Raw genomic sequence first — 19,947 nt, forward strand, 5'->3', positions numbered from 1 at the left:
GCAAGGCCCAGTGCCTACAGAGGCCCCGAAAAGGTGACTTTGGTTAACGGGATGGATTGTGGTGGTGGTGGTGGATCTACGCTGGAACCAAGGCTGGTGATCTGGCCCCAGGAGAGCGGAGAGGGGCTGTCTGGACTCAAGGCAGCAGCCGTGCTGGCCGTGCCCTCACCCTGCGCCACCGCCTGCACAGGAGGGCCCGGGAGAGCTGCCGGGGCAGTGACTCCAGGGGGGGGGCGGGGGGGAGGGCAGGGCAGGGGCTCCTGGCGAGGCCGGACCGGACCGGACCCACAGCCCCGGGGCGGCGGCGCGCTCCGGGCCCCTCACGCCGCTCCCGGCCCCTCACGCCGCTCCGGGCCCCTCACGCCGCTCCCGGCCGCGGCGGCCTCCGCGCACGCGCGCGGGGGGAAGGGGGGAGCGCGCGCGCGATATCCGGGCACCCTGCCCCCTCCGCCGAGGGCGAACGGGGCCGCGCCGGCGCGCGCGCTCCCGGGCCTCGGGCCCGCCCCCAGCGGCCCCGCCCCGCCCCGCGCGCTCCCTGGCCCTGTCCCTGGCACTCGCGCGCGCGGCCGGCGGGGGCGCGGCCGGAGCGGGGCCGCGCCGGGAGCCCCGCAGGCGGCGAGGCCGGGCCGGGAGAGGCGGAGCGAAGCGAAGCGAAGCAAGAAGAGAAGAGAAGCGGAGCGAGTGCGGCGGCGGCGGCCGGATCCCGGCGGGGGGAAAGCGCGAGGCGCAACGCAGGCTCCCGCGCCTGCTCGCCTGCCTGCGGAGCGACGGGGACGGGTGAGCCGCCGCCGCCGCTGCTGCTGCTGTCCGCGAGTGGCGGGGAGAGCCGGGCCCTGCGCCCGCCTGGGGCCGCGCCCGCTGCCCGGCAGCCGGGCGGTAAACAAATGGCGGCCCGGCGGGGGCCCGAGCGCCCGGGGGCGCCTCCCCACCGCCAGCCCTGACAGGTCGCCGTTGGCAGAGGCCGCGAGGGGCTCCGTGTGCGGCTCCGCCGGCGTCGCCTCCTCCTCGCGCCCCCCTGCCCCGCGGGGCCCGGAGCGCCGGCTCTGTGCCGGCCGGGCCGGGCCGTGTAGGGTGGCCGCTGCCGCCGGGCCCACGGGTGGCGGCGGACCGAGCTGTGCCGCGGCCGCTCCCTCTGACCCCGCAGTGCTGCCAGCGCTGTCGGGGTGTCGCGATTGCACGTGGGGAAGGCGTAGGGCCGGGGTCTGCCTGGGGCTGTGAGACCGCAGTCGGAGAGTCGCCTTTCGGCGTGAAAGGAGGGAGAAGAGAGCAAATAGTCCAGAGGTATTGCTGAAATCCCTGTCTAATCCCCCGTGTGTGTGTTATTTCGAGTAGATGTGCTCAGAACGTGCAAGAGGTGGTGTTTTCTCTCTTCTCTCGATCCCTTTCTTTAATGGCAGTTTTTTGACGTGCGGTGGAGCCTTTGTTTCCCTCCTTGAAGAAGGTAACGGGGGTTATGTGGTTGTACTCCTGTAACCCCACGGGTCGGCCATCAGAAGCATACAGGGAGATGACAGCGGCTTGTTGAACGGCTCGCGTCTTGGAACGGTTGTGTGGCCTCACTTCCAAAAGTTCTAGCGTCTCTGTTGTTCGCAGCAGGTCTTCCAAATTCTTAAGGGAAATAACCCGTGGGCTGAGAGGTGGCTTTCTTTTGTTCTGTAAAACTCTACTCGGATTTGGCTGAGAAGCTTTTCATAATCCTTGTTTCCCTTTTGCTGATTATGTTGTTAATAATGCCAGAGAAGTGTTTGTTAACATACTAGTCCAAACCCAGTGCCCCTGAAGTAACAGCCTCACCTTGCTTGTGCTAGCACTTAAGACATCTCCTCTGCTTTCTCTAGAATTGGTGTGGATGGTTAAGTCCTTCACCTGCTGCCTTCTGCTTCACGTTGATGTGATAGACCTTAACTGGTGCTGTGGTTTGGGGGGTTAAGGTGCATGCATCCGGTTTGAGGAGGATGTCAGTTATCTATGGCCTTCCCCCCTGCACCCTTCTCCCAGAAGTACAGAAAATATTAGAAGAACTTTGTTGGTAAGCAAGTCAAGTACCTGGAATACTGAAAAATGCACTGGCAGCTTTACTCTGTATGCATGTAAATATCTATCTGGAATTTCTCCATGGTGGTCAAGTTTCATCGAGAGAAGAAATAGATTAGAGAGAGTGAATTGGGATTGTATTGCAAGCTGAGACTTTTTGTGGGGTCTCTTCTCTCATTTGCTTCCAAAGTTGGAAGGTGTTAGAGAACAGGAGAATCCCAGCAGAATGGGTAAAAGCTATGCAAAAGCAGTGTTTTTACTCTGCTGCCTGAATATTCTTTCTTTTGCACTAAATTTTGCATTTACGCAATTAACTTCTTAAATTCGGGTTATATTTCCCTTGCTTCCTACTTCAAAGTTAGAAGTCTAATGGGCAAAATAAGTGTTGTGTTTAACAAGCAATATCTGGTTGGAAAGCTTCTGGACAAGATTTCTGCTTGTTTTTGTACAGCCAGGTTTTTAGGTCGTGAGGAGTGTCTACAGCAGAGGGTGTAGTCTACAACTTTGTGAAGAAGAAAGCATATGGTTATTAGTCTTCAGATGAGTTCCTGTGGCTGCTGCAGGTTTCAGCTGTGTAAGAAACCCCTGGTTTGCCTTCAGTCCAATTGAGCTAAAAGGAGCAAAATTTTCCTCATATCCATAGACCTATTTCATTGGTGGGCTCTGTCTAAAAGGAGGCAAATGCTGTTTGCCTCTGGCAATGAGATCTAGTAGAATAAAGATGGGAGCAGGGAATCACGTATAGTCATCATTGTACTGGTGACAATTTCCCTTCAGTTTCCTTATCTGCATAATGAGAATAAAGATAATGTATCTATTGGTGAGATGGTTAGATTGTATAAGGGGTGGTAAGTATTCTTGAACAGACCACAAAGAAATGAATATTTACATTATCGATAGTTACAGAGAAATCTGTGTAAGGTCCTAAGTGTCAGGGCACTGTCTAGTCTCAATATTGAATGAAGGAAAAAGACTGAAGAGTCTTGTAATATAAACTGGTCTGAAACAGGCCAAGAGAGTTGAAATGGCAGGGGAGCTCTAGATTCTGACTTACTTTGCAAGCTACTGTTTTTAATAGTTTCTGATGCGACACTTGGTGTCTTACTATAATCTTTTAGTAATCTTTTAATGCTGTTTGAAGCTTCAGGACCCTGCAAACCCTTACAGTCAATGCGACATCCAGTTGAGTAGATTGTGCTGTTTCTTACCAAATGTCTAACATTGATCTGAGCTCTTAATGTGAGATCACAATGAAAAAATGATAGGTCTAAACTTAAGACTTGAGAATGAGAGGCATGGTGAGATAAGCTTCTGATATAGTTACAGCTGTTCGTGTAAAACTTTAGGTAGTGGTTCAGGCTGAGTGTGATACCTGGTTCAGACTTTGCTGCAGAGGTGCTGGAAGGTGGGTGGTGTTTTGTTGAAGTTCAGGCTTTTATTTGTCTATTTAGGAACGTCTCTAGTACAAACTGTAGTTTTCCAGAAGTCCTGTTTGACAGAGAAATTTGCTGGTGTGATAGATTCATTGCAAATAGGATCTTTATAGGAGTGTGCTTTATTGGCAAAGCTTTAATGCTCTTACAAAACCTTGTTTTGTCTGAGTCACTGTTGTCACCAGATAAGGAATGTGTTTGGATAGGATCGTTCAGCTGGAGTCCTTGGGCAAAAAGAAATAGCATCAAGCCTGTTGACATTTGGAAAAGGTGGTCTAAATGATATTAGAGATAACAAATTGATGAATAATCAGATGTCCTAAAACCCTGTACGAACTTGTAGTGAAGATGTTTGTGTTTTCCAGTTCTTCATTCATGTTAGAAACATATTGAAAGAGCTGCTATGACATGCTGACTATGAGATATATTCCCAGCTTTCTGTCATCAGCTGTTTGAGATAGGTGAGGTTTGGTTTAGACAATGGTTTTATTTAAAACTATCTTTTTTTTTTTTACTGTTTTGTTGGTTTTTAAACCAAGCAGCTTGGAAGGAGGAAAAGCCTAACAGTTGCTGAAAAAAGTGTCATTCATTTGATAAGAAATACCTGAAAATAGAATAAAGTTATTAAAACTTTGTCTTATAATATTGAATATTTTTGTTTTACTTCAAATTCTTCAAAATATTTTGAGACAAACTCCCATCATTTCTACTTCAGTGTAATCTGATAAGGTATCCTTGTGAGTATGTCTGTTAAATTTTTTTGTGTACTGTTTGTTTTGCTACATATTAGCCAGGCCATTGTCTACAACCAAGGGTATATTTTTAACAGAAAACATAATATGGACAGAATACATGACATTGCACTTCAACGTAGGATGTTGGAGAGAACTTGCTTTCATAGTCTATTTACTTAGAGTTGTTTTCTCATTTTGCTATGGGACCTGGTTAAACTTGTGTAGTAAGACCTGAAACAGTACAATAATGAGATGTTTGGCCTGATTTCTGTAAGTACGCAGAGGTCAGGAATTCTTCGGCAGCAGCATGTATGAATTAAAATCTTACGTAAGAAGGATTTATTTTTGGTTTCTTTTGGATGGTTAAAACTACCTACTGTAATACAGAATGCATTATTTTTTCCAGTAGTTCTGTTTCTGGTTACTGAGAAATGGCTTATTTTCTTTCCTGCTTTTCTGGAGGATTTGTGAGTTGGTATTGGGATAAGAATATCATTGTTCCTTTGGGCATATCACCTCAGTTTCACCTCTCTCAAGTTTTAGCGGTAATCCTTGGGAATGAAGGAATGGAAGAAGCATCTTGTTACATTAAAAACCTTTCTAATAGTAAGCAACTTGCTCAATAAGTTCCCATGTATGAAGACTGAAGATGGACAAATTTTAACTAGACTAAAATGCAGTTTGTAAAAGACTCTAACTTTATTTATTTCTTTTAGTTCTCTAGCTGTTGCAGTCTTTCATATGAGTTTGGGGTTTTTCTTCCTGAAATGATCAGAGCAGTGAATTAAGTGCAGTAGCTCAGAATAATAACTTTTAATAATCTCTTACAGCCTTAAATATAATTAGGTTACCATCCAGTGTGACTAACAGCTAGCAATAAGCTAAAATGACAGAACTTAGGTTGTACTTGGGAAGTCTATTAAAAACTTGTTTATATTCTCATAAAATCTACAAAAAATTTAAGTGTTTGTAGCCCCAGTCAGTGTAAGCGCATACCTTTTCAGGGGATTGTACATACATAAAGTAATGTCTACACCTGAAATGAAACCTTACTTCTGATCTCATTTCTTGCAGAATCTGCAGCAATCGAGGAGTCACTCTGTGTTCAAGTTCAGAAGTGCTTTACACATGAAATCTACTGGCTCTCTAGGTGATTCTGCCCTGTCACCATCTCAACAGGTAGAGTGCTTTTGTGCCTGAGCCATGCAGGAAGTGTAGCTGTTCCTCGTGCAGTTGTCCTGTGTCCGTGTGTGCCCAAAGGCACATTGAGGTCTTTGGGTTTCTTCTCAGGGAAATCTGTCAAGGAAGCGAGAATGCATGGCAGATCTGTCACAAAAGTACTCTAAAGAAAAGCCTAGTAGCTTTGCTTTTGATTTTTAGCACTCTTTTAACTGAGTTTAACAAGGATAGAAGAAAGTGTTCTATCATTTCATTAGAGCTTCTATTCTGAAATAATGTAACAAAGCCAGACAGGTAGGGCGTCAGTGGAGGGTCCACTTCTCTGTATTCTCTGAATGGTAGGAAGCTGGTTTGCCACTAGGAAGAGAGGATATTTGGGGCAGGGGCAGACAGGGAAAAGTCTTCTTTATAAGGTTGGCATAAAAAAGGTTGCAATTCCCTATAATTCTAGTGCTCATTGTTTCTGCTGTAGTTAGAGATTTCTCTTTTTTTGGTCTGGTTTGTTTGTGAGGTGGATAGGTAACTTTGATTTATGCTTAAAAAAGCAGCTAGTATATATTCCTTCGATGTTAGACCACTGATAAAACTAGAATCTTTCCAGAAGTATGTGTCCCCCTGAGGGTTTTTTTTCTTGCAGTAGAAAGCCATGTTTTAGTGTGACCTTTTTCTGTCTCTTTTGTGTAATACATAATAATAGCTGTAGACTATGATAGTAATGGTTGAAGTAGCATCCTGCTTAGATAGTAGTTTGGGCTTTAGTAATAGGAGCTCTTTTCATGTTTTCAGTGATTAATGTATAAATTAATGTATAAATTAATGTATAAATTAATGTAAACTCGTTCTAGTACGTTCAGTATGCGCAGTCACTACCAGCCAGGGAAGATGCTCTTGTCTTTGTTGTGGATGAATTTATGTTTGAGAATGCAGTGAACACTCATCCATCCAACTGTTTTGAATATAGTTTTAGCTTCCCTGGTCTACCTTGTTGTAACAGAAATCAGGGCTGTCCCGATGAACTTAGGGGTAGGGGGTGGTAATTAGTATTGTGTAAGATTGAGAATTTAAGTTCAGCATCTGAAAGAGAAGCTCCTAACAGAAACCTGGGAAAAAGATGGAAGATATACAGCTGTCTCTTCTGATGCCTTTGACTGGCTGCCTTGAACAGAGGCTAGATAGAGTTAGAGAATAAAGTGAGCATTTATTAAAGGCTTTCAACAGATACACCTTGGACCGTGCAGGAGCCTCACAGAGGCTGTACCTAAGATGGATGACAGTCATGAGTTTTTTGGGCAGATACAAGTGTAGTCTATTTGCATATCACGGGTTAATTGTCCAGTTACAGCTTCAGGTAATGAAGCCACACTCCCCCAGCTTGCTGCCCCCCAATTTACTTTTGTTTATACTTTTTGGGCCTGAGGCTGTGATGATCACCTTGGTTCTCAGGCCTGGAAGGATTGTTTTCTCAGGACAAACTGTGAGAGGACTGACTAACACTCTGTGTGGAGTTCAGAGTTATACACTAATGCAGTACAGGATATGAAAAATATAAAAGCTAAAACTTAAGGCATCACTTCTGCAGTGTCCGAAACAAAAGGGAATTTTTTAGTACGGTTTGCATGTATTTGATTGTGGGTGGATTTGGATGCTCCTGGGAGTTTAAACCTGTAGTACAGCTTGTGTGTCTCCAGTCTTCTACTTCCTTGAAGCAGTAATTTAAGAACCTGTTGGTCTATTCAGTTGAATTTGATAGAAGAGTCTTAAAGTAGTTGAGCTTTATAGGTTTGATGAATAATAGGGGCTGTGTAATGGAGGGCTCCAATAGCAGTAATGGTTGCTGTGATTTCCTGTCTTATTGGCCCCAAAGTATTCATATAGGAGTGAGTGAGCAAGCAGGCTTTGGGTTTAATAATACTAAGTATTACTAAGTTTTTGTGGTATAAAAGAAAGTGAGAGCTCACACTTGCAGCTGAAGCGTTGTGCGTGTCTGAAACCCTTATTATGCTATTTTAATGTTTGTGTTACAACAGCAACTGGAAATCACGTGGCTGTAGCAGCTGGAATTTTAATCCTTTTAATTATGATAGATTTTCAAAGCATGTTCTGGCTGATTTAGTCAGCTGACTGTATAGTATGTACAATAACATCAAGTGATGGCACAAATTCTGAGAGCAGTGGTCACCTCACTGGAACGGGATGTATTTTTAGGTTTCTCTGCTAGTAACAGTCAAGTGTATGTACTTCAGCACCCTGAACTGAAGGAACTGAAGCTGGTTGCTGACACTACACTATCAGAAAAGGACAGCTGTTCGTTCTTGCTGTAGTCATTGATCTGACAGTCTTCTGACCATATTGTGACAAGGAACACAGTGGGATATAAACTCTGTCAATATTATTGGTGTTTTAACAACAGGTATTTTTCTTTATGTCAGCAATGACATTCTTTGTTAGCCCTTTCAATTTGCTGTATTAAAGGAAATAAAAGGACTTGTTACCTCCAGCAAGAATTTTCTTTATCTCCCCTTTACCCAACAGGTCTTTTCTTTACAAAGCAGTATTTGGGAAGAGGGTGGTTCTTGTTCTCAGTATAGTACTAATGATATATTGGTCCTGGTTCTTTAATGGGAAATTATTCATATGTGAATGCTCTTAATCTATGAATGAAAGAGGTGCTAAGTTCTGCGATTTACAAAGTTAGCTTACAAAATAGAGTGAGTCATGGCCATTTGCTGATTAATCAATGTGCTAATTCTTGAGGTCTTATCTATTTATTTTACCAGTTTGATAGGGTCATTTGTTTTTTTTTCCTTTGGACTTAATTTGCAATTTAAGAATTGAATTATATCAGAAGTCTAAAGTAGTTCAAGCAGTCCAGGAACTCATGACTGCCCAAAACAGCTGTTGAGTTTGAAGCTCAAGTATTAAAATTAAAAATGCATAAAAGGACATTTAATATATTTAAAGAGACTTCGTAGTAACTTACAAATAAAATGCAACATTCTGACTAAATTGAAGTTTTGCAGGAGGTACTTAGGAGTTAAGGCTTGTAAGCAGAACACAGAATTTTAGTGAATGTTCTGCTGATGGTCTACTGATGTCTGAAGATATTTTAAATTATATGTTTAGAAAATGAGCCAAAGGATTTGGATTTTAAGATAAATGGCAATTAATATCACGCTTCTTGATACTAGTGACCAGTAAAATTCTTATGTACAGAAACTGAGAGAATAAGTTACTTCAGCTATTTAATCGATTTTGTGCATAACTGTTTCTTGATAAAACCAATCTGAAGCATCTGTAATAGAACAAATTAGCATCTAGCTATTGATAGGACTTGGGATTTTAGTGTCAGCTTTGGCTTTCACACACTGTCTGTTAGTGATATTTGATGTTTTCACCAGATTCTGTTTCCTTCTTGCTTTGAAAGGTCATTTGCTTATATGAAATAGTTAAGTTTTGATATTAGCTTATGAGTGAAAGGAGTTCAGGAGCCTGAGAAAAGCCAGTATCATTGTGCAACTCAAGTTTCACAATCTGACTTGTAAAGACCAAGATAGTGTGCTGGGGAGGAGGATGTTTTACTGTCTTAATAGAATGTTCTGTGTAAGCTCAGGCTATTTAAAGATACTATTTAATGATGGTTGACTAATTTAGGGTATGTCTCCAGAAACGGTGCAGGCAAACACCAGCTCAGTTTGACTGTTCTGAGCTGCTGCATGTGGGCCAGCTTTGGCTTAGAAGCAGTAGAATAGTGCTGGCTTTGCAGTGTGTGCTGTTTCTCCAACATAATTCCCATATGTCCCCTTTCTGGGTTGAGTGAAGGTGGATCATCTGCCTTGCCCAAAATTTGTAAAATTTTGGCCCAAATTGCTGTCATGCGACACATCTTGACATGATCTGATGGTGTTGATGTGAAATTCCCACTGAAGTGTCACAGTCAGTATGGAATGGGCTACAGGCAGCCATGAGTCTCTGGAAAGGACGTGTGTCCTCTCCTGCTCCACACGCCGGGATGTGCCCAGCATGGAGCCATGCGGCAGCAGCACCCAGGGCAGCCCCTTGCTGCTGTGGAGGAACACGCCTGCTCCTGTGGGTGTCCTGTGAGTCTTGACAGCACTACCCCTGGGCTGCTGTCAGACTGTACCCAGCTTTTCCACCCCGTGGGAAAGGGCATTGGCAGCTCATGACACGAGTGCCCTCTTTTCACCTGGAGTACTGTCAAGTGGATGGTGAAGCTGCTCAGTAGGGTGAGAGCATCCATAAACCCCACAATGAGGCAGAGGTCATCTTGGGTGCCCTCATGGGCAGGTGAGACCTGTGCAGCCGAGCCCAGTTAGTAATACACTGTCCCATCCTAAGAGTCATTGGTACTCCTGCCTGAACACACCCACAGGCTGCTCTCCCAGGGGCTCACTTCTGGCCAGCTTTGTGGGAGCAGGACTCTGTTTAGATAGAGAGATGGGGCTGGGCTCTCTAAAGGCCCTGGCATTATAAACTAGCAATTGTATTTTTCAGTGCTATTTCCATTTTGTCTTATTCACTTTAAAATACACACGTAACCTGAGAGCTTCCTTTTGATCTCTGGTCACCTGTTGACTTGAGGAGAAGTAGTTTGGTTTCAGTATTGATAGACATTTCTGAGATTTTCTTTGGTCTAGCAACAGGCCACAGTATTTGGCAAAATTACTCAGAGAGGGCTTTGCTGGAAGAACTAAAATTATCTTCAGAGAAGTCAAATAATTTTTTCATTCTTTACTGAACCTGTTTAATGTTAATGTTAATGCTATCTGATTTAATTTGCAAGTCAAAAGCAGATTGTGTACCAGAGATGTTTGCAAAAATGTTGAACAAGTCAGTCACTGAGTCCAGCAACTGATACACTTGACAATTTATTTGAAACTTACTGTTACTCTATATAAATGCTAAGGTAGGGTGAGGGAAATTCAGCTGTGTTTTGCCTGCTAAGTGTAGCACATATGCCTTTTTGTTAAAAGTGTTCAGGAGAGTGGGTGGCTAAAATATTTAAGTTATCCAAATTACGAAGCATGGGGGGTTGAGGACTGATTGCTACTTAAAGTTGGCATGAATTTCAAAGCATTATAAAAGAATACAAGTGAGTGAGGTGTCAAATATATTTCTGTTTAAATGCTTTAAATTATTTAAGGTGGAGTGTCTCAAAGGCACTTTTGTTTCCTTTTGCCTTCAGTTTCAAGGGAAGCAGTTTTCCTTTTACAGAGTAATTTTAATTTAAGAAGGTTTAATGCATTACACCTGAAGTGTTTAGTCTAAAGACAATGCATGAGAGCACTTGTTAGCAGAATAAGGAACCATTTTTATTAATCTTAAATTCTTTGAGCATTTTATTTCTCAAGAAAATTGTTAGAGGGAGAGGAGTAAGGAAAAGATGGAATGAACAATGTATTTTTGAGATTTGGCTCTGTACAAGTCATTCACTGATACCTCTGAACTTTAATCCCTACTGATATCACTTCTGAGAGGGAGTTTGTAAGAGCGTAGGGAAGCGCTTGGTAACGTGTGTGGGCCTGCATTCCAGCTGGAGAGCAGTTCCAGACTTTCTCAAAGTATGATACAAAGACACAAAGTTTACTCTTCTTTTTTTTTCTTTCTTTTTGTTTATTTTTCCACAACTAAGAATTGAATTTTTTGTTGGTGTCAATATGTTGTTGTAGATTGCACCATCAAGGTATATATATTTTGGTTTTTATTGCTGTTTGGCCTTGTTATGCAGAGTTGTTGATATCCTTACACTTTGAATTGCTGGTATTGTGATCAGGGTGGCCATGGGATGCATTAAAAAATTACCTTTTGTGGGTTGAAGTGGACATGTAGATAGGACCATGTAGGCAACTAAAGTTTTATGTAAATGTTTGCAGAGAGATAAAAGGACTTATTTAATATGTAGTGTAATTATGTAGTATTATTTGCTACCCTTGTACAACAACTACTCTAGAAAATAAAGGGAGGGGCTATAGGCTTTAGATGAAGAAAAAGAGTGAAGAGCTGTTGTAAAGGACAGCAGTCTGTTAGAAGCAGGGAGTGGGGAGAGAATGGGACATGGCATGGAATTAAGATGCTCACTGAAGGCTGCAGGTTGCCTTAAACAGAACTGCAAGAAGAGGGTGTCCGCGGCTTAGGTGACAGGCAGCCTGGGGAACAGGTTGCCTCTGTTTAATTTAGAGAATTGGACATGAGGATGAATCTGGTTTCCTTTATTTTGTCACTGTACTCTGTGCAATTGTATCATTTATAATTGTTGTTGGCTATATAGTCCAAGGTCCTGCTTTGTTTTTCATGGAATGATCTTTTTGCAATGAGCGGGGAAAAGGGGCTATTCCACAGTGAAGGATTATACATCTTTACTGAAGCTGCATATATTAGACTTGGTAAATAAATGCATAGACTGTGTTCTGGACTCCGATACAAATGTGTATTTTTAATTTTCAGCTTAACTTTTAAGCACTAGTTCTTTGAAATAAGATGTTACATACTTGTTTTTTTAAAATGTCTACTGATCAAGCATGCAAAACTGCAAATAGTAGCTAGTAAATATTAACAATGTTGAGTTAACATTATATGCTCTTGTCTCCTTTCTCTTTAATCAGAATTGGATTTACAGTCATGGAGGAACATCAGCAGCACTTACACTGTGTGAACTGTGTCAGCCGTCGTTGTATGACCAGACCAGAGCCGGGCATTTCCTGTGATCTGATTGGCTGCCCCTTGGTTTGTGGAGCAGTTTTTCACTCATGTAAAGCTGAGGAACACCGCATGTTATGTCCCCTTGAAAGAGTGCCTTGTTTGAATAGTGGCTTTGGATGTCCCTTCATAGTAGCCCGAAACAAAATTGCTGATCATCTAGAAGTTTGTCCTGCAAGTGTGGTATGTTGTACCATGGAGTGGAATAGATGGCCAGTCAGTTATGCTGACCGAAAATCTTATGAAAACCTGAGTAAAGATGTCGATGAGGTGGAGCAGCTAGATATGGCTTTAGCTCTTCAAGACCAGCGCATGTTATTAGAATCACTTAAAGTAGCAACTATGATGTCAAAAGCAGGTGATCAAATACCAGAATCCAGAGAGCAAACCTCTGTCAAATCAAGTGCCCCCGATACAGTGCATACCAACTGTTTGATGCCTGTAGATGGAGAGTCCTATGGTGCACTTTATCAAGCTACTGTAGAAACAACAAGAAGTTTAGCTGCTGCTCTGGATATCCTGAACACTGCTACAAGGGACATTGGTATGTTAAGTTCAAACCTCTGCATTTCACCACATGAAATGAAAGAAGATCCCAAGATTAAAGAACAAGCTTCTAGTGGCATTATTCAGGATAAAAAGTCTGACTCTGAAAATCCAGATGAAGATAATGTAGGAGCAGTTGGGGGAATTAACTTTGATAGCCCGAGTCAAAATTCACAAATGGAGCAAAATGGTTCTTGTGATATTTGTTATGATGTAGTGCAAAACCATGACTTAAATCTAAACCTCAGTAACTCCTCACTTTTGTGTAATGGTTTTCATGTAGAAAATGTAGAAAATGAATGTTCAAAGGTGTTGGACCACAGTGAAGATCTTGGTGTATCTAACTCAAAACCGTCCAGTGTAGCAAATGGTGAATGTACTGCATCTCATGATGATGAAGCATTAGAGTCTTGCAGCTCCTGCCCTATAACAGCACAAGTTGAAATAATACCAGCTGATCACTTAGTTAATGGCAATGCTAATCATGTGCTACTTCCCCATAATGCTAATGAAGAAGAAATGTTAGAGAGACAAGTGGAGCAAGAAAGATTGAGAAACATAGATGCATTTTCACTTTTACGGCATCGATCGTACAGATTCCTTGTTAACCATTATTGGTCAACACCCAAAGAAGACAAAGCTGTTGATACATCAGATTTGGAAATAACAGAAGATCCTATGGGTCTTCAGGGAATTGATCTAATCACTGCAGCTCTGTTGTTTTGCCTAGGAGATTCTCCCGGAGGTAGGGGGATATCAGAAAGTCGCGCTGTCGATGTGTATCACGTTGACTTTGGGACCCAGACGTTTTCTCTCCCATCTGCTATATTGGCCACAAATACAATGGTGGGGGAAATAGCTTCAGCTTCTGCATGTGATCATGCCAACCCACAGCTCTCAAATCCAAGTCCATTCCAGACCCTTGGATTGGATTTGGTATTGGAATATGTGGCTAGATACCAAACAAAACAGCGTTCAATGTTTACATTTGTTTGTGGACAGTTGTTTAGAAGGAACGAATTTTCGTCACATTTTAAGAATGTGCATGGAGACATTCATGCTGGCCTCAATGGCTGGATGGAGCAGAGGTGCCCTTTGGCATATTATGGGTGCACATATTCTCAACGAAGGTTTTGCCCTTCAACACAAGGGGCAAAAATTATTCATGACCGCCATTTAAGGTCATTTGGAGTTCAGCCTTGTATATCCACAGTATTAGTAGAACCAGCAAAAAGCTGTTTAATTGGACTACACAACGACCATCTGAGTAGTCTACCTTTTGAGGTGCTGCAGCACATTGCTAGTTTTCTAGATGGCTTTAGTTTATGTCAGCTTTCAAGAGTGTCACGTTTAATGAGAGACGTGTGTGGAAGCTTGCTTCAAGCACGTGGAATGGTGATACTGCTTTGGGAGAAGAGAAAGTGCCCAGAAGGAAGTTCTTGGCAGGTAAAAGAAAAGGTAAGTTACTATTTTTTTTATTTTGAAGGTGAAAGGGAAAGTATTATATTGGTCCTGTTTCTGTTTTTTTTCTTAATATTATGTCTGTTACTACTGGATTATGGTGTAATAACCTTTTGAGAAAGAGATTGTTGTATAGAAAAAGTGAAAATTGCTTCAGGTTGTCTCAGTCTTTTCCACACTTGGAGAAATAGAAGTAGCATCTGTATAGTTTGTGCTGGATGTAAGTAAATTAGCTTCTGTTTTTTCCAATATTTTAAAATGTTGAAAGATTACTTCATGATTTGCTTTAAGATCAGTATTTCATAGAAGTGGGAAAGCTGCCTACAAAAGTTTGCTTTTCTTGCCTGTGTAGTGTTTACAGCAATTTTTATTTTCAAGCCTGTTGAGATCATATCTATTGCCTTGGTACCAAATGCCTTAAATATTGAAATAATTTAAAACCTTTGGATAACCTTTGTGTAATGCAGTTTTTACCATTCTCCCCACTCCAAACTGCAGAGTATTTGCAGCACTCATTTGGAGTTGCACAAGTTGATAAGAAACAAACTATTGTGGCTGGTCTTAAAATACCTTGTAATTTAACTTCCAATTGTATCTATTTTTTGTGGACACAAAAAATACTGCCTTTGTTTCTTCCCAGTGTTCAGAGTTGTCTTGGGGTCTGAATCAGCCTGGGACAAACAGTACTAAGTTCTGTATAGTGTATTTTTGTCATGTTGATTTTTAGTATGAGTTATTGACAACATTACCTGAAAGTTCTATAGCACAAGCATGTGATTTCCTGCTCTGAGTTCAGGTATCTTGAAACACTGTGAGCCTAAGTGCAGCTTATTTCCTAGGTCTGGCGCTTCAGTACAGCCTTTTGTACTGTGAATGAGTGGAAGTTTGCTGACATTGTGAGCATGGCTGACCACTTGAAGAAGTGTAGCTACAACGCCGTGGAGAGAAGAGAGGAGGCTGTGCCGCTGCCATGCATGTGTGTGACGCGAGAGCTCACCAAGGAGGGACGCTCGCTGCGCTCTGTTTTGAAGCCAGTACTTTAAGTACTGCAGCCACTCCAATTGCACATACACTCAAGCACCTGATATAACCTCGGTAATATTACGAGACACTTTATTAATGTACTAAAGATACTTTCTAGCTAAATCTACTCTGTCACTGTGTATATAAGGTTTGAAGTGACATTTATTTTTTATAATACTGTTTAGCTGGAAAGTAATGAAAGTTGCCTTAACGTTTGAAAAATTCGGAACTTGCTGGACAGGGTAGTTTTATCTAACTTATGTAATTTAAGAACAAAATCCTAAGGTGTGTTTTCTGATTCACTGGTGCCCATGTAGCTGTTGACTGATAACATTTAAAAAATGGCCTCTAAATGGTATCCACATTTGGATAGGAAACACTGAATTGTAGTGAGAGAAAAGTCCTGTCCAAATCCTGTACCTTCAGTGTCTGGTCTTTTTTTTTTTTTTTTAAACAAATTATAATCCAAATATTTGAAAGATAAGAAAGAATTCAAAACTTTATAATAGAAGTCTCAAACACAGCTTTTAAGCACATCTTTTCTCATTAAATTGGTGTTCTAATGCTCTTCCTAGTTAACAGGTGATCTAGGATCAGCTTTTTTTAAAAAGAAAGGTTTTTTAGGAATGATATAAGTGAACTCAGATTTACAGCAGCTTAATTTTTAGTACAACTTTGTTTTGACATGTCAACAATTGCTATTTCTTCTTCTGAACTCTTAACAAGTTGTTTTACTTCTGGGAGCAAAACTTTTAGAGCTAAAACCATGGAATACTAGTTTTTACTCTCACACCTACAGTGATATCAATGTCAAATGTTCAGAAAATTTTTCCTTGTCCTGCAGTTGGCTGAGGGTCAAATTGCTTGAGCAGTCAGAAATTCAAAGTATGTGATGAACAGTTATGAATTTATAGAGCAGCTAATGAAAGGGCTTTACTTGTTCTGTGGTATTGTGACATGTATTGTCTCCTTTTCTGTTAATTTGTCTATAAAAATGCTGCTTTTATAAGGAGCATTTTAAATTACTGGTATGTATAGCAAATGTATCATCTTCATAAGATGAGACATGATTTGTTAATTGTATAAGGCATATCAGAAATGTTATGTTAATCCACATTTGTTAAACCAATAGCTCCCAATTTGCTTCCAGTCTTCCATAAGGAAAGATCTTATGAAGTGTTTGTGAACAGAGAATACATGCTATAAAAAATGGCCTGGTATAGCAAAACTTTAATAACTTGAACTGACTTTCCAACTTGTTTGTATTACTGTCGGTGTCTCTAGCCTGTTGCACTTAGCAACTGTGCCACAAAACTAAAACAGAAACAGACCAGAGCTCGGAACAATGAAATACAGTGTATATTTCCATTATAGGAAAAAAAAAAGAGATTAGTAAGGAGGAGATGTTTACAAAAATGGCTAAATTTATTACTTGCAATTTCTGTACCGGACACTTGTTTATGGCTAATCTGGCTGCAGTTCACAGCTTTGGGATCTCTGCATTTCCCATTCTGGATTCAGTCCAGCTAAACATTCACTGCCTTTTTTTCTGTTCAGAGTGCTACAGGTGCTCAGAAAAAAACCCCAAAAAACAGTGCCATGAGTTGAAATTATAAGAACTCAAATAGAAGCTTTGCCTGGATCTTCAAACTGCATGTTCTCATTCCACAACTTCTCTTCTTTGTTGTGTAAAGAGAAGAAAGGAGTAAACCCTCTACAGAAGTTAGCAACATTTGTAGTAATTCTTAGCTGTTACCACAGTTGTCTGGAAAGGAGAATCTAGATTCAAGTAGAGATCTGACTATACCAACTGGGTTTTAGGTAGGAATCTTACACCCCCAGCCTGGTTCCTTGAATACATTGAAATGCTCATTACCCACAGATCCTTCAGTACAAGGCAGGAGATGACTTTCATCAGTTCTTGTCTTTCAGCTCTAATGGCTCCTTGCTGCTGCTCTCCAGTGTTTAAAAGTAGTTGTGTGACTGGAAGGATCCTGAAAGTTGAGGAGATAATGCTCGCGTTTATGGCTAAATCTACTTCAAAATATCTGTCTTGGGTTACTGGTATTTTTTAGTGAGCAATGTGGTGGTTTTGGTACTCTGCATTCTTTGTAACTCTCCAGAGCCCTGATAAGTACAGTAGGCAGGCACATGTCTTGGTGCTTTTGGAGAGGAGTTAGAGGAACTGGTGTTAGAACCTCGCTTGTAGCACAGTGCAGAACTGCATTTAAAGTATCATCAGTTGTTGATCTATTAAAATGAACTTTTAAAGTACTCTTTTTAAGAAATAACACTATTTCTCAATACATGCACTTTTATTTTCAAATGTAGATACAGGCTTTTTTGTTAAATTAGTTTATTTTTTATGAGAATCCAGAGCTATTAAAATATCAGTGTTGTAAACAACATATCTGCCTTGTAAACTGCTCCAAATGCAGAAATACAGTATACTTAGGATAAAACTTTTTTTTACACTGCTATGCAGTTTGTAAAACATCTATGGTGTATAGTCAGTCTATCAAAATGTGACCTGTTCACATTTGCCCTTGAATTTTAAAAATGTCATATCCCTTTCCTGGTACATGTTGAGTACAGCATATATAGACAGCTGTTCCAGTCTTTCTTTTACTTGATACCACATTGCTACTTTGTTTAAGATGTTATGTTTTCAATCATTATGCAATGTTTTTTTTCAATGTCTGTTGAAATCTTAATAAAACTTTTGGAGTTTCTCTTTTAGTATGAGTGTATTTTCTTTAAAGCTCATCCCCAGGCTTTGGGTGTTCAAGCATGGTGCTCAGCGTCTGCCTATAGGATTCCAGTAAGTACTCCAAAACTAAAGTTACATACGGGAAACTATTTGCAAACATTCAAACATTGCATAATTTTGAAATTATTCATATTTATACACATTTCAGCATGAAGACTGGTCATTAATTTTCAGATTATCTGCCCATTTCTATTGCTTTCATCTATTATGCAGCATAGATTCCCTTCCATAATGAAAGATATGAGTACATAACACCGAAGACACATATTGTAGCTTGTAGGTTTGTTCTAACTGATTTTTCTGAATAAAGTGGAAAGATTATCTGATCAATATGATATACTGTTGGTTTGCAAAGAACATTTTTCAGTATGTTGTTTTGTGAGTAAAGCTTCTTCTAGAAAGTTGTTGGTTAGAATAGTACAGAAACAAAATTTAGGGTGTTTAGATAATGGTTGTATTTCAGAATGCTTATGGAATGGCAAAATATAAAACATCATTAAAATAGAAGACTGCTCAGAAATTGATGTTTTGCCCTGACATTTGCTAATACTGGCATACTAATAGTCTTTACAAATAAAAATGGTACCCAAACTGCACTGAGATCAATCTTAAAAACTTGTGCCTATTTCACTTTTTACACAGAACCACATTTTGGTTTTCTCTCTCCATAACTGGTTTAGATATTCTGCTGTGTAAGAAATATTTTTCTTTAACTTTCTTGATGCTTAAAGTATTGTAGGGGGGTTGCCTGTATGTTTTAGGTTGCTTTTCTGACATTACTACTGCTAAACTTCTGTGCTGCATGTAATTTTCTAAAATGAGATTTAAGTTCAGTGGACAGTTCAATGCCTGCTGTAATATCAGATTTAAATTCCTTTCATCAAAATGTCTGTTCATACAGCTTTGATCATCTTCAGATGAGCAGAACCTTTTTGTTTACAGCACGGAGAAGGAGAAAAAAGTAGTAATCAGATAGGATTAATAAAAAGTTATGGCATGTAAAGCAGAGCTTGAAGAATGGGTGTCTCACACTGTGACTTTTTGGCATGTAGTGAATATTTAAGCAATAATCCAAACTGGAGAGGGAAACTGAATGAAGAGATAGAATAACTTGGGCATTGAGTCCCAGCATATACAAACTCTTCTGAGAGACTGTGTGAGAATGCTGGGAGTTTGACTTGTACATGCTGCAGCTGTGTTTCAGTGGCCATTTATCAGTTTTTCCACAACAGCAGGAGTTATTCTGCTGCTACTTGTGCTTTAATGTGCTTTAGTTGTAAACTGTCTCCAAGCACTGCTTGCATTCCTGAATCAAATATTAGTTAAGTTGAATGCAGTCCTCACTACTGAATGCAAGGTATGTATTTGATGTGGATTCTACATGCTGGTGGTATCAGAGGCAGTATTTGGTAAGAATAATAGAGAAGTAAGGTCCTTCAGAGACAGAGGATCCATCTGCTTGGTTTTTATTGATATTTGCCAGAAAAAGATACCAAAAATGTGTTAGGGAATGCAAGGAGTAAGACTGATAGCATTCAGTATATCTTGCTAATAATAACCTGGTGGTCAAGACAACATTATTACTCATCATTAGATGCAGTATGATGGCAAAAATCCACACCTCTGCCATTTTGACAGACTAAATTCTGTGATACATGCAGCAGTAGATATACAGCCTCCTTAACAGTCTCAAGTAGTAGGGAAAAAAAAACATATTCAGAGTTTTACTGCAAAATACAGGAAAGCTAGAATTTCATTAGGGCTAGATTTGTACAGTGGATCAGGAAAATGTGATTTTTGCCTTGAGGATATTTCAGTGTTCTGGTTCTTAGTTTTGTCGTAAACTGGGCTGACATTTAGATATTTATCTAAATCATAAAATGAACGAGCTGCAGGAAAACTGTAGTAGGAAAAGATGAAATGACTTCACAAAATTGTTTCAGTTTCATAATATCATAATGTTGCATTGAGCCGAGAATTTTACAAGATGTTAAAGAAAGGAACAGAAAAAATAGATTGCTATATGCTTTTCATTTAACATTTGACTTTTTTC

General features: G+C 40.7%; 1 protein-coding gene across 3 annotated transcripts; it reads left to right on the forward strand.

The window, feature by feature from the left end:
• Nucleotides 1-610: 610 nt before the first annotated feature.
• FBXO30 (F-box protein 30) lies at nt 611-17,856 on the forward strand. Of its 3 annotated transcripts, XM_036380641.2 has the most exons (5): nt 611-777; nt 1,839-2,029; nt 5,276-5,380; nt 12,001-14,098; nt 14,941-17,856. In XM_036380641.2, exons 4-5 carry the CDS (start codon nt 12,017-12,019, stop codon nt 15,142-15,144), a joined length of 2,286 nt encoding a protein of 761 aa, XP_036236534.1. In that variant the 5' UTR covers nt 611-777; nt 1,839-2,029; nt 5,276-5,380; nt 12,001-12,016; the 3' UTR covers nt 15,145-17,856. The 3 variants fall into 3 exon arrangements, with proteins under 3 accessions (XP_036236534.1, XP_036236533.1, XP_036236535.1); XM_036380640.2 differs by lacking the exon at nt 1,839-2,029; XM_036380642.2 differs by lacking the exons at nt 1,839-2,029; nt 5,276-5,380.
• Nucleotides 17,857-19,947: the final 2,091 nt, after the last annotated feature.

This window comes from Molothrus ater, chromosome 3, assembly GCF_012460135.2.
Source record: "Molothrus ater isolate BHLD 08-10-18 breed brown headed cowbird chromosome 3, BPBGC_Mater_1.1, whole genome shotgun sequence".
In the NCBI taxonomy this organism is placed as follows: Eukaryota; Metazoa; Chordata; class Aves; order Passeriformes; family Icteridae; genus Molothrus; species Molothrus ater.

Bases quoted from the DNA above. Each gene is read 5' to 3' on its own strand.
- FBXO30 (XM_036380641.2), top strand. From the start codon at position 12,017: ATGGAGGAACATCAGCAGCACTTACACTGTGTGAACTGTGTCAGCCGT. The intron at 14,099-14,940 runs GTAAGTTACTAT...CTTATTTCCTAG, and splicing joins CTTGGCAGGTAAAAGAAAAG to GTCTGGCGCTTCAGTACAGC.